Source organism: Hemicordylus capensis, chromosome 2, assembly GCF_027244095.1.
Source record: "Hemicordylus capensis ecotype Gifberg chromosome 2, rHemCap1.1.pri, whole genome shotgun sequence".
NCBI classification, from domain to species: Eukaryota; Metazoa; Chordata; class Lepidosauria; order Squamata; family Cordylidae; genus Hemicordylus; species Hemicordylus capensis.
Genome location: NC_069658.1, coordinates 109,139,880 through 109,154,291, shown reverse-complemented (window position 1 = coordinate 109,154,291; position 14,412 = coordinate 109,139,880). Strand labels below are relative to the sequence as shown.

At 42.2% G+C, this 14,412-nt stretch overlaps 1 protein-coding gene across 5 annotated transcripts in view; it reads right to left on the bottom strand.

The window, feature by feature from the left end:
- The window catches only part of SMARCA2 (SWI/SNF related, matrix associated, actin dependent regulator of chromatin, subfamily a, member 2), a 227,440-nt gene that overhangs the window by 125,931 nt on the left and 87,097 nt on the right, over window positions 1-14,412 (bottom strand). For all 5 annotated transcript variants that reach the window (XM_053297258.1, XM_053297260.1, XM_053297261.1 and 2 more), the window contains exons 8-10: window positions 8,801-8,974; window positions 6,085-6,258; window positions 4,871-5,041 (exon numbers count right to left, since the gene is read on the bottom strand). In XM_053297258.1, the coding sequence (XP_053153233.1) occupies window positions 4,871-5,041; window positions 6,085-6,258; window positions 8,801-8,974 (519 nt within the window). The remainder of the gene's footprint in view (window positions 1-4,870; window positions 5,042-6,084; window positions 6,259-8,800; window positions 8,975-14,412) is intronic.

Sequence of the window (14,412 nt, the reverse complement as noted above, 5' to 3'; positions counted from 1 at the left end):
TCACAATCTATGCCACTGAGGTCCCCCTATGTATCCCTACAGTGGTAGCAAATTTGGTTCAAATTGGTTAAGTAGTTCACAAGTTAGCTCACTTGTGCCTCAAAAGTTTATGCTTCTGCCATCTTGAATCAGGGTGGATTACATCATCACAGACTACACCATTGAGGTGTCCCTGTGTGTCACTCACTACAACGGTACCTAATTTGATTCAAATCGGTTAGACAGTCCACAAGTTAGCACACTTGCGCTACAAACGTTCACACATCCGCCATCATCAATGGGGCAGATGACATCATCACAAACTATGTCACTGAGGTTTTCCCATATGCCTCTACAGCTGTAGCAAATTTGGTTCAAATCGGTTAGGCAGTTCACAAGTTAGGCCACTTGCGCCTCAAATGTTTACATATCCGCCATCTTGAAGCGGGGGGAGGACATCATCACAAATTATGCCACTGAGGTGTCCCTACAACTGTACCTGATTTAGTTCATATTGGTCCAGGCATTGCAAAGTTGATGTGGGTGGGTGGGCATGGAATGCCAGGTGATCTCATAAGCCTACTGGAAAGTAGGCTAAAAAGGATAAGGATCCAGTCATTTTAAAGAGAAAGTATCGATTGACATTCACACACATTGCTTACTCGATACAATGTGTGTATTTTGTACTTGGCATCAGCAGCATAGTCCAAATGCCATTGCTTTTATGTACTCAAATGACAATTAAAAAGTAAGTGTGAAGGCAGATCTTATGAGGAAATACTTGAAAAATATAACTGAGAGGGAGAGAGAGAGAGAGAGCGCACAAAACCAGAATCGCTAATAATCTTTTCTAAGATATATGAATACTAGAATCAAACTCTGAAGACAATATGGCATTCCCAAATAGTAGTTCACATTATATTGGTTTCCGTTTTTAACAGTTGATGATTTGCGGGGGGTGGGGGGAGCTGCAATGCTTATTCCATTTTAAACTAAATATATTAGCCTTTCTTCTCACTGGGAAGCATCCAAACTAGGTAGTCAAGACGAAGGACTCAACCTGTGCATCAGAAAATCAGGTTGCTCATTTATGATCTGTAAGTGATTCACTGATTCATAATGCTGGGTTCTGCGCCTGCACAGGACCTCATGGGAAGAATAATCCAGCTCCTTGTGGCACTTTTGTACCGCTCCTTACACTCAGCGTGTTTATTTCAGCAATTGGAGCGCTGTTCCTGGACAACTGCCACAGCATGATAATAATCCAGTGTAGTTTGTTGGAAATCCCAGGTAAGTCCCTATGCTTAACCTACTGCTGCGGGGACGTAGGGAGGGTCTTATGAATGTCTATGGATCATTTATAGAACATAAGTTATAGGTGAGCAACCTGTTTATCTGTAGCGTGTTCCATAGGACATTCATAATCCTGGGTGTTTAGCAAGCTTATCCAGGAGTAGGGAGCGGTATGCAATTGCAAGACCCTCTTTAAGACATCTCTCCCAAAACTTGCTTCTGCAGCAGCATGAAGCTCAATTGCATAGTGTTTTACAAAGATAGTTCAGACAACCAGGGTGTCACCTTACAAATATCTTCAGTTTGAATCCCTGAGAGATGCGCAGCTGAAGCTGTGAAAGCCCTTGAAGAGTGAGACCTAATGGTGTGTGGAGGCTCCACCTTTTGAACCTTATATATCAGTAAACATTATTAACATATTTATATACTGCTCCAAATTCACGCCTCTGGGAGGTTTACAATTACATGGCACAAATCAAAACAAAATTTAAGCATTAAAACATTAAACTAACTTAAAATTTAAAACACTGTTAAATTCTATGAGTCTAATTAAAAGCCTGGGTGAAGAAATGTGTCTTAAGTGCCTTTTAAAAAGTTATCCGTGATGGGGAGAATCTTATTTTAACAGGGAGTGCATTCCATAGCCTCGGGGCAATAATGGAGAAGGCCTGTCCCGTCCCAGATGAACTGGTGGCAACTGCAGATGGACCTGCCAGCTTATCTCAATAGGCAGTGGGCTCATAAGCAAGAAGCTGTTCTCTTAAATACCCAGACCGAAGCTGTTTAGGGCTTCATAGGTTATAACCAGCACTTTGTATTTTGCTCGGAAACATATTGGTAGCCAGTGCAGTTCTTTTAGCATAGGTGTAAAGTGGTATCTTCAGGATGACCCAGAGACCAACCTGGATGCCACATTTTGTACCAACTGCAGTTTCCGGACTATGTACAAAGGCAGCCCCACACAGAGAACATTACAGTCATCAAGACTAGAGGTTACCAGCATATGCACTACTACTTTCAGTTAGTTTATCTCAAGAAATGCTGGCATATCAGCCGAAGTTGATAGAAAGCACCTCTGGCCACTGCCTCAACCTGAAACACCAGGGAGAGGTTTGGATCCAGAAGCACTCCCAGACTGCGTACCTGTTCCTTCTGGGGGAGTGCAACCCCATCCAGGATAGGCAGACTGAAGTTGTCTCCTGAGTTCCGAGCCTTCACAAAAAGAACCTAAGTCTTATTTGGATTCGGGTTCAGTTTGTTATCCCTCATCCAGCCCATCACCGCCTCCAGGCAGGCATTTAGGGAAGTTATACCTTTTCCCAATGATGTTGACATGGAGAAATAGATTTGGGTGCCATCACTATACTGATAACACCCTGCACCAAATCTCCTGATGATCTCCCCCAGCGGTTTCATGTAGATGTTAAGAGGCATTGCAGACAGTATGGAACCCTGTGGGACTCCATACCGGAGTTCTTGTTTTGAAGAGCAACAGTCTCCAAGCAACACCATCTGGAATCTGTCTGAGAGGTAGGAACGGAACCACTGCAAATCAGTGCCTCCCACTCCCAATCCCTCCAGGCGCTCCAAAAGGATACCATAGTCAATAGTATCAAAAACCGCTGAGAGATCCAAAAGGACCAACAGTCACACTCCCTCTGTCACTTCCTAATAGGAGATCACCCATCAGGCAACCAAGGCAATCTCCAGTCTGTAGCCCACCCAAAAGCCAGTTTGAAATGGATCTAGATAATCTGTTTCATCCAAAACCATCTGGAGCTGAGAGGCTACCACTCTGGAGCTGAGTTGGACAGCAATGTGGCTTTGTTTAATATCACTGATAATATCTCAAATAAAGCTTTACAAAAAGAGGGCAATATAATCTATATTTTTATTACTATGAACTATTCTGGCTAAAAAGTGGTGTGTGTGTGTGTGTGTATTCAGGTTTTTTTAATCTGGTGCCAAATGCATATTACATATGTATGAAAGCTGAACAGAACTGTATCCATCAATTCTATTGTTACTCAGAAGCATCTCTCAGAAGAAAGGTGCACACTTTGGAACATTCACCTTCATAAAGGAGGTGCAAATAAGCCTGTATTAGACAGATTCTGCCCAAAGGGTTTAATCTCAGTTTTAGCTATTCGGTCACATACAGAATTATAAGCAGAGAAAGGACACAAATTTACCAAGAGTGCAAAATGGATTCTCATAACAAGTGTGGTCCCTTTGGTTTAAAAAAACACACAACACAAACCAATTCCCTAGTTATACACAGGGAGGCTAAAAAGGAATAATATTGCAGCACCAGCCATTTCATCAGTGCTCTCCCAAGGGTGCAAGTCCCAAGGATCCCCTATTATGCAGTTGCTAATGAAGAAGAGAGCATTTAATTGTATTTTTAAACAGATGATGGTGTAATTTAAATGACTTTGGAACATTACATAGAATATGGAACTGAGAAATGAATTGATATAATTTATAAATCATATGTAACGCTATATTTGTTTGTACTCATGGCTCCTTGGATAAATGAGCAAAAATAACCTTATAGCAGAATTTCACTAGGAGACACTGGTGCCACTCACTACTATTAAACAATGAGCTTCTGTCTTGATCTCCTGGGCTAAACAAATCATACAGTGCCTTAAGGTTCCTGCCACAAAATAATGCAAAGGCCACATCACAGAAACCTCTCTTAAGTAAAGAAAAATCAAGGTTTGTGATACAAAGTCCTGAGTAAATGGACTCATTTTGTGCGCTAATCTATTCTGTATACCAATAATACAATAATATGCTCCTTTTAATCTTTGGCTGAGCTTGGAGCATGTCCTTGCTGTGAGGGTGCAACTTCTGTTTCACCCTCCTAACACTGTGCTGGATGTCAGCCCATGTATCCTTTGCCTTATGGAGGAGCTCAGCAGGAAGGTCTGCCTGACACCCATGCCAGATCCTGGAACCTCTAGCAAAATCAGGAGCAAGAAGGGAAATAGCTAGAGATACAAATTAACTTTTATTTCCTGAGGCATGTGAGTTTCTGTCTATAATTTAAAAATGAATGAGTTTATTGTGGAATAGTTAGTTGATCCAGATTGTCCTCTGCCTAGCCCTATAATATCAGAAGAAGCTCAGGATTCTGTTCTGCTTGAGAAATAAACAAGGGAAAGAAAGAAGCAGATGAAGTCCATACATGGGGACTGACTGAAACTTGAGTTCCTCCTGACTCTAGGCTTATTTACTATACAAGGTCACACCCATATCTGAATGTGAGTTGAGAAGGGAGCAAACTCCGTTGGATCAGCCTGGTCCTGTAACATGGAGATATAAACTCATTTCTACAAAATATGTAGTAGAGACATATCTGAAACAAATGGGTAAATAACTATGAAAAGGGGATCTGGCAGTGCTCAAAATGAATTTTTTTTACACCTTACAATGTAGATATTATATGGAAGGAATGTTCAAAATTTTGTTAAGACCTGAGAAACACTTTTAGAAAGGGTAACACTTACTCTTTCTGGAGAAAGAAAGGAAAGGATGAATAGAGGTATTTTAAAAAAACTCTTAGTGACAGCAGAATTATATATACACTTGCCTTCTTTCTTCTCCTCTTTTTCTTCTTTTCTTTGGCAGCTTGTGCTTGTTTGTGCTCCCATACTAGATTAGTCAGGTTAGCCACATATTCATCAGTTTGCTGCAGCAAGTATGCCAAACGCCTATCTTTCTTCTGATCTATCAGTTTACGGTAACCTTCTTCATCTTCAGCCTAGCAATACAGGAAAACAAAAATTATTCTACCACTCACTTCACATTTCCCAACACTATATTCAGATTGGTTTAATTTGTTGGAGGGGCAGCTTATATCTCAGTGTCGTCAGAGGCGCTCTTAGGACCGGACCATGGGGATACACAGCCCAATCCTATGCTCAGGACACGTCACTGTGCAAAGGGCATGCAGCCTAATTTTTGGTGAGATTCTTCCACCTGTCTTTGACATAAAGATCATCTTCAAATAGGAGTGCCATGATAAATTACTAAAACATATGTTGTTGTTTTAATATAATGGAAAAGTAAGGAAAAGTATATGGTCTCTATGTTGGAAATGCTAATACATATCGGCTGACATGTAGTACAGTGAAATACAGGTGGTCCTGAACTGTTCTCACTGCTGCAGACAACTAAAAAGAGCTAGCAGTCTTGCATAGAGTGCTGTTGTGCAAATAATGAGACTGGGGCAATTGCATCTCTGTGATGCTCCTTACACTGGAAATAATGTAAGTAGTTGTGGAAGTACAACTGTGCCAGTTTAAGTACTTGCACAAGAGTGCTCTTGTCCAAGACTGCTAGCTTTTCTTTTCTAGGTTCTTGTAATGGCATGCGTGGTTCAGAACCACTTGTATTTCACTCTGCAGCATGTTGGTAATTGAGGCTAACTGGAAGAGCTTACTGCTTCAAAAACATACACCTTAAAAAATTAATGATGTTATAAAAGGGCAGTTGGTATCACTAGGAGGTTATGAGTGACAGGTTGAAAATATGAAGGGGTAGAACATGATCAGGGGTAGAATATGAAAGGGTAAAATGAAAATACTGTAGCATAACTAACCCTGCTGAAAAGATTCAATTTACCACCTCCTAAAAATTAATTTTTATTGTGCATTTCTGGCAACTAAACAAACAAACAAACAAACAAACAAAGCTACCTCCTACTAAAGAGTCTTCCTTTAATACTTCTCTCTTCTTACACCACCAACATTTATACATGTTTAAAGCCATAGTCACTGGCTTCTTATCAAATGGTGTCCTTACCATCAGCCTTCTCATTCTTTCTTTCTCAATTCTTTCGGTTTCTTTCTTCTGTTCACGCTCAGTGTTAGCATGCCAAGTAGCCACAGCTTTTGAAAGTTTCTGAATTTTCCCAGCCACTGAGCGATGGTACTCTTTAAAGTCTTTAGCATGCTGCAAAATGCTATTGAGATATTCCTGTGGAAGAAAATACAGTAATGATCAATTGGTGGGGAGGGGAGTCCCATAAATCCTGAATAGTCATAGAATTCAAACACATGGATCCCAGCCTTTTCTGCTAACACCGTCTAGAGAATTGAGGCAGATTTCCTTTGAATGATCCAGTGTTGTGACATAGAAACGGCAAGAGATGAAGAAGATAACTTTTAAATAGCATTTACACATAAAACTAAAGATGGTTACCTTGTCAAATCAAAATACACATCCGTTTCAGTTGAAGTACATGCTGGTTAAGTTGACAGTACTCCGGCTATGTGTCATCCTGAGATGCTACAAACGTAAATGCTAATTAAGTGCTTTCCTGCCATAAGAACAGCCCTGCTGGATCAGGCTCAAGGCCCATCAGCATCCTGTTTCACACAGTGGCCCACCAGATGCCAATGAGAAGCCCTCAGACAGAGGGTGCAGGCTACTCCCCTCTCCTGTCGTTGCTCCCCGGCAACTGGTATTTAGCAGGATCATGCCACTGAGGCTGGAGGTGGCCTATAACTACCAGACTAGTAGCCATTGATAGATCTGTCCTCCATAAATTTGTCTAAGCCTTTTAAAGCCATCCAAGCTAGTGGCTATCACCACTTCCTTTGGCAAAAAATTCTATAAGTTAATTAAGTGCTGTGTGAAAAAGTACATCCTTTTGTTGGTCCTAAATGTCCCAACCTTCAGTTTCATGGGATGACCCTTGGTCCTAGTGTTGTGAGAGAGGGAGAAAAATTTTTCTCTGTCCACTCTCTACTCCGTGTATAATTTTATACACCTCAATCATGTCTCCTCGTAGTTACCTCTTTTCCAAACTAAAGTGACCCAGTTGCTGTAGCCTCGCCTCATAAAGAAGCAGCTCCAGCTCCCTAATAATCTTGGTTGCCCTCTTCTGCATGTTTTCCAATTCTGCAATGTCCTCCAGTTCTTCAACCAGTTACTGATCCACATATGTACCTGTCCCCTTATCCAATGACTTCTAAGTTTACTTAAGAGCCTTTGGTGGGGAACTCTGTCAAAAGCTTTTTGGAAGTCCAAGTATACTATGTCAACTGGATCACCTATATCCATATGCCTATTGACGCTCTCAAAGAACTCCAAAAGGTTAGTGAGGAAAGACTTGCCCTTGCAGAAGCCATGCTGGTTCTCCTTCAGCAAGACCCATTCTTCTATGTGTTTAAAAATATTGTCCTTAAGTATGCGTTCCATTAATTTGCCTGGCACAGAGGGTAAGCTAACCGGCCTGTAATTTCCTAGATTCCCCCCACCCCTCCAGATCCTTTCTTGAAAATCAGAGTTACATTAGCTACTTTCCAGTCCTCTGGTACAGAGTCTGATTGTAGGAACAAGTTACATATTTTTGCTTGGAGATCAGCAATTTCACATCTGAGTTCCTTCAGAACACTTAGGTGGATTCCATCTGGCCCTGGAGTTCACTTTTAGTTTTTCAAGACTTCAGCCTCCATGACCAACTGTTCTAAGACATTTCTAGACATTTAGTATGTCTAGAAATTTGGCCTCTCTGTCGTTACCTGAATGTGAATTTACCCAGTCTGTGTGGGAAATTGAAGTTATCCATTATTACAGCACTCGCTCTCTCGCTTTCTGATGCCTCTCTGATTTGCTTCTCCAACTCCAGGTCACTCTCAGCATTTTGATTCGGAGGGTGATAGCACGTCTCTAGTAACAAATTTCCTTTCAGCCCTTGTATTGTCCCCCTTAATGATTCTCTGGAAGACTCTATGTTTTCATTAGCAACCAAGCACCCATCCTGACTCAGAGGCTTCTGGCACTGGTAAATAAACACCTATATGCAGAGTCCCTTACCTGGTATTGGCATTTGCTATCTCTCTTTTGTTTAACCTTTTAGACCAGCTGTCATGTGTTTCTGTCTGCTCTACTCTGTCCCCTTCAGGTTTATCCAAAACGTTTGCACCCTCGCACCTTGGGGGATTTTGCTTGCCGAACCAGATAACATCCAGGTCCTATCAACAATCCCCCAGGTGTAATTTAAAAAGCTGGTATATGCTGCTGAGTAATTCAGCTAAAAACAGAGGAGCCAGTTTTCAGGCATGTTCTCCATACTTTCAGTACTTCTAGAGAAAAGGTTTCGAACTCAAATGCAAATATATCCCTAAAAAGTGGAAGTCTCCATGTTGCTCTCCTATTAATGGGCCCAAGCTGACAATGCTCTCCTCACCAAACCACTATGCATTTATTGGGTCCACTGCAGGCTGATGGTCTCATTCCAGCAATGCAGAAATACAGATTGAGCAGTGAGGCGCTACAACCGCCAGGAGTAAACAGTTGCACTGAGCATAAGGAGCAGCGTTGGAGTGCCTTGAGGAATTAAAGAGTTCTACCTGGGAGGCTACTGCACAGGCACATCACTCATAAGTGAATCCTCAACCTATTACAACAAAGATCCAAGAACAGCAATACTTCACAGACTACTATTCACTTTGCCAATGAATACAGACTAAATGCAGTAGACAAATCAACCCACTGCTGAAAATTAAGATACCTGGTGCTTCTGTCTACGTTTTCTCTCTTGTTCTATCTTCTGTTGTTTCTCAAGTTTTTCAGTCATTCTGGCTTCCCTCAGGGTTTGGCGTTTGCTGCGTTTGTAGGCCTTGGAGTTCAGAGCAGTCTCCAAAGTTGTGTCACGACGCATGCAGGCTACCACCTCTTGTCTTAACTATAAACCAAAAGAGACAGAGTAAATCAAATCATTTCCCAATCGGGGGATTAACTGAAACACATTTCAAAGATATGTTTCTTTTTCTGTTTCATTTTATTGTCCAACTAAATGTATAGATAGACATGTAACAATGTTGAGCTGATCAAATTAACCTATAGTGTGAATCTGGGAGGGCGGGGGGAATCAAACTAATAATTAAAGAAAAACTATGCTTTCCATTCTGACCAATTGAAGCTTTCGTATATTGTCCCCAAACCTTGGTGCATCTAGGTCACTACTGACTATACTGCCCAGCAGCAGCATTCCAGGATTTCAGACGAGGGTCTGAAATGTAAATACAAGATCACAACGTGGTCCAAAAAATTTATTGTAACTATTGTAAAAACAAATTGGTCATAAAACTTTATATGTAAAAACAGGTTGCTTACCTGCAACTAATGATCCTTGAGTGATGTGGGTTATTCACATAACTGAATTTAAATTCCTACAAACTGCAAAGACCTCTCAACCAGCTGCACTGCCTATGTTGCCAGTGCTGCTGACCTCGCAACTTAAGGCATCGACTTCTACATTTTCCATGCCCTTGATATGAATCGCAACTAGATGAATCCCATACGCTATGCACCAATCCCAAATTGGTATTGTCGGGCTGAATAATGGCTGGGACATTGTGTCCCCCTGATTGCTCATATAAGCAGTTGCCATGGTATTGTCCATAACAAGTTGTACCACTTTTACTTGTAGATGAGGCCAAAAAGCCTTCAGACCCAGAAAACAAGCCAGCAACTCTAAAATGTTTGTGTAGCCTCTTCTGTGGCTCTGTCCAACTGCTATTCACATGGTGAGAAAGGCAATGTGTGCCGCATCCCATTTTGGAAGCGTCTGATGTCACAATGGCCTCTGGAAACTTCAGGTGCAACGGAATCCCCTCTTTCAAATTCTCTTCTGTGTCCTACCACAACAGGGAGTCGTTTACTTTCTTTGGTAGGGATAAAGTCTGCAACAGAGACCTAGTCTGGAAGTTGAAGTTCCTCAGAAACCACAGTTGCAGGGCATGCATGAACAGTTTCATGTGCAGAACGGCAAAAGTACAGGAGGCCATCTGACCCAGCAAGACTTATTTGCCGTGCCATGAGATCTAGACTGTGCAGAGCTAGCAAGACCTATTGTCTCAGTTTGGATAGGCGGTCTTCTTAAAGGGACACTTTTTGTTTGCAATGCCCCTATGAAGAGGATCAATCTTGCTAGGTTGGTCTGACTTGCGATTGACACTTATTCCTAAATCCAACGCCTTGGGATTGTTTTAATGGAAGGCAGTATTATAAATTTAACAATAAATAAATAACAATAAATAAATAAATCCATCAATAACAGAAGCAAGTCCTGAAGATCCCGCTTCTTCTTCGATTGTGCCATCAGAAACCAAATATTTTGGTTTCAGAGAGATCTTATGGAACAGATTGAATGATTGATTGATTGGTTGTTGAATTTATATACCGCCTTTCGTTAAAAACAACCCCAAGGCGGTTTACAAAAGTTAAAAAACAGACAATAAAATGACAGTAATAACATTTAAGCTAAAAATATAAAACAAACATAATTTTATAACTATAAAATACATGCATAAAAACTATAAATGGATAAAAACACACAGAAGCAGCAATAGAGACAGTCATGTAGAAGCCTGGATAAAAAGCCAAGATTTAAGAAGCTTTCTAAAAACTGTGATGGAGTCTGAGGACCGAATGACCACCAGGAGAGCATTCCAAAGTCTGGGGGCAGCAACAGAGAAGGCCCTGTCCCGAGTGCATGACAGCCGAGCCTCCTTCATTGTCGGCACCCAGAGCAGAGCCCCCTCAGATGACCTTGTCAAGCGGGCAGCAACCCTTGGGAGCAGGCAGTCCCTCAAGTAACCCGGGCCTAAACCGTTAAGGACTTTAAAGGTCAAAACCAGCACCTTGAATTGGACCCGGAAACGAACTGACAGCCAGTGCAGCTCTTTCAGGATGGGTGTGATGTGCTCCCACTGGGCAGCTCGAGATAAAACCCTAGCTGCTGCATTTTGCACTAGCTGCAGTTTCCGGATATTCTTCAAGGGCAGCCCCACGTAAAGCACATTACAGTAACCCAGCCGCAACGTGACTAAGGCATGGGTAACCGTGGCCAGATCTGCCTTCTCGAGAAAGGGACGCAGCTGGCGCACTAGCCAAAGCCGTGCAAAGACACCCCTGGCCACCGCCTCCACCTGAGCTTCCAAAAGCAGAGTCGGGTCCAGTAGTACCCCCAAGCTGCGTACTTGCTCCTTCAAAGGGAGTGCAACCCCATCCAGAACTGGTAAAAATCTCCTCATCCCGATTGGCTCTCCTACTGACCAGCAGTACCTCCGTCTTGTCTGGATCCAATTTCAGTTTATTAGCCCACATCCAGCCCATCATGGCCTCCAGCCCCCGATTCAGGACATCCTCCGCCTCCCTAGATAGATCTACATGTCATGTCCTCTGAGACAGGATACAACTCTCTGTGAAAACTCTTGGGGCAGTTGAAATCACCAAACGCAGCACCTTGTACTGAAACACCTGTGTCCCGACCATGAACCACAGGTATTTTTGGTGGTTGGGACGTATCCATATATGAAAGTACATAACCTTAAAATGTATCGCTGCAAAGCAGCGATCTCCTACTAGTAACAAAAACATGGAAGCAATGGAAATCATATCGAATGTTGTTGTTTGTATGGATTCATTCAGGCCTCTCAAATCCAGGACTGGACAGATTCCCCCGTCCCTCTTCAGAATCTGAAAATATTTTGAATAAAAACCGCCGATTTGGCAACCTGATGGACCTCAATCTATTGCATCTTTCTCCAGCAGTATCGTATTCTCTTCCCATAAAGTAGGAGTGGAGCATGTATACTTGATCCCTTGAAAACATGATCACGTGTGAAATTCTATTGCATATCCCTTGTGTACAATGCAAAGCACCCATTTGTCTGACGTTATGCATTCCCAATCGAGTAGTGATCCACAATCAAGGGAACAGGAACAGAAATGGGACAGAGTGCATCAAAGATTTTGTTTATTGCCCTTGCTCTGTTTTGAATGAGATGTGGTTTGTTTGCCACATTGCAGGTAAGGCCTTCTCTGACCTCTCCAGGAATTCTTGCAATCATGCTTGTCCTGATTCTTATATTGTGGCTGGTACTTCCTGTACAACTGACCTGATGAACAGGATTGCTTTTGTTTAGAAGAATAAGTGGGTTGAGTAGTGAGCACTGCAAAAGACTTCGTAGTAAGCTTGACTTCCTTAACTTCTCTAAAGTTTTGTCCATCTCCTTGCTAAATAGGCCTTCTCCTTCAAATAGAACTTCTACGATTTTCTCCCTGGTCTCATACTGCAGAGTTGACAACCTCAAACAAGCTTGTCAGTGCAGTGCCAGAGCTCCCGCCATATTCTTGTACTCGCAATCCATCAGATGATGGACAGTACTAATTAGCTGCATGGAAATCAAATAAAAGTGATTATGCATTATGTCTAATTTTTGCCCTTCTTTGTCCACAGGTGAGACATGTTTCCTATTAGATCTTGAAGAGAAAGAGTAATCCACAACCAATGAATTTGGAGCCGGATGCTTGAACAAGTAAACACAATCCTCTACCCTCACATTATACTTATTTTCCAACTGTCTCCAAGTTTGGGCTATACTTGATGCCTTTTGCTATGCTTGCTTTGAAGCCTGCAACAACCCTGGGAACACAGGCAATGCAGCCAGCTGAGAAGTCTTCGCAGTTCGTAGGAATTTCAATACAGTTATGTGAATACAACCGGGATCACATCAACGATCTATTTCTTCTTTGATTTCCCCATATTTTATTATAGTACTGTTGTGGTTTTTCATTTTGTAGTGCTGTTTTGAAAAAAGGGCAATCAATAAAAATTATTCCTAAAAAGAGGAAAGTTAGCAGCTAGAATCTGGCAAGTGGCCAATACTGTACAACAGGCAGAGTGGAATGGGAAGCCCTGGTTTCAAGTCCCTACTCAGTCATCAAATTCATTAAGTAAATAAAAATGGGGGAGTTGCTCTTCCTAAGCCTAACCTATTTTACATAATTAAAATGACATATTATGTAATATGCCATTAAAATTATCATCATGTATTTATTTAGCAGGGGGAGAGTAACTGGCCCTATCCACCCCCAGCACAGCACCTCCAGTGACTGTTGCTGGTGTCTACCTGATGTTTCTTTTTAGATTGTGAGCCCTTTGGGGACAGAGATCCATCTTATTATTATTTTTTTTAAATGTGTAAACCGCCCTGAGCCATTTTTGGAAGGGCGGTATAGAAATCGAATTAATCAGCAGCAGCAGCAGCAGCAGGGAAACAACCTGCCTAGAGAGCAGGAGGCTGTTGGTTCAAATCCCTGCTGGTATGTTTCCCAGATTATGGGAAATGCCTATATTGGGCAGCAGCGAATGGGAAGATGCTGAAAGGCATTATCTCATACTGTGCAGAAGGCAATGGTAAACCACTCCTGTATTCTACCAAGTAAACTACATGGCTCTGTGGTCATCAGGAGTCGACACTGACTCGACGGCACAATCTTTCCTTTATTTGCACATGCACATGGCCAGTTCTGACATCATGCAGAATCATGGTTAATCCTGGTTCCATACAACTTCCCCAAGCCTCAGCAGCATGCACTCCACCCTCCCCTGCCCATACAAGTGACTAGTTCCAATTCAGGTTAGAATGAAACCATCATGGCTAAACCATGGTTTGGTCATGTCTGCACCAACCAGTTTTAGTTTATTCTAATTACCTGCTTGAAATAAACTGGGATCAATAACCAAGATTTGAAGGGTGTTAATAGATTGCACTTTATTTCAAGCAGGTTTTGATCAGATCTTAGTTTTGTTCTTTAGAAGTAGCTGCTCATGCAAGCAGGGGAACAGGAAGCGTGCACTCCTGAGACTCAGGGACATCCCATGATCCCATGATTAACTGTGGTTCCAAGTGACATCTGAATCAGCCCATAGAAACACAATGGCCAGAATCCAAAGAAACACTGTAAAAGTACAGGAGGCCCTTGATATCTGCGGTTTCGACACTCATGGTTTCGCATATCTGCAGTCGGGCAATATATACCCAACCCGGTTATCTGCAGTACATGACTCTGCATATCCGTGGTTTTCAGCAGCGCAGTTCTGCCCTTACATGGTCGTGTTCTTGCTGCATGTGCTCACAGGCTGCAAGAGGAGTTTGGAGGACAGTGGAGCGCTTTGGTCTGGAGGTTTAGAGTTTTGTTGTGCATCTAAAAGCCATATGGGTAGCAGCATTGGGTATCCTTAGGGAGCCACTGAGAGACTCAGGAGCCATTACTCTGGAGCTTTTGTAGGCTTTTTGGAGCCATTTCTGTGACACCTTTGGGAGCCTTTTT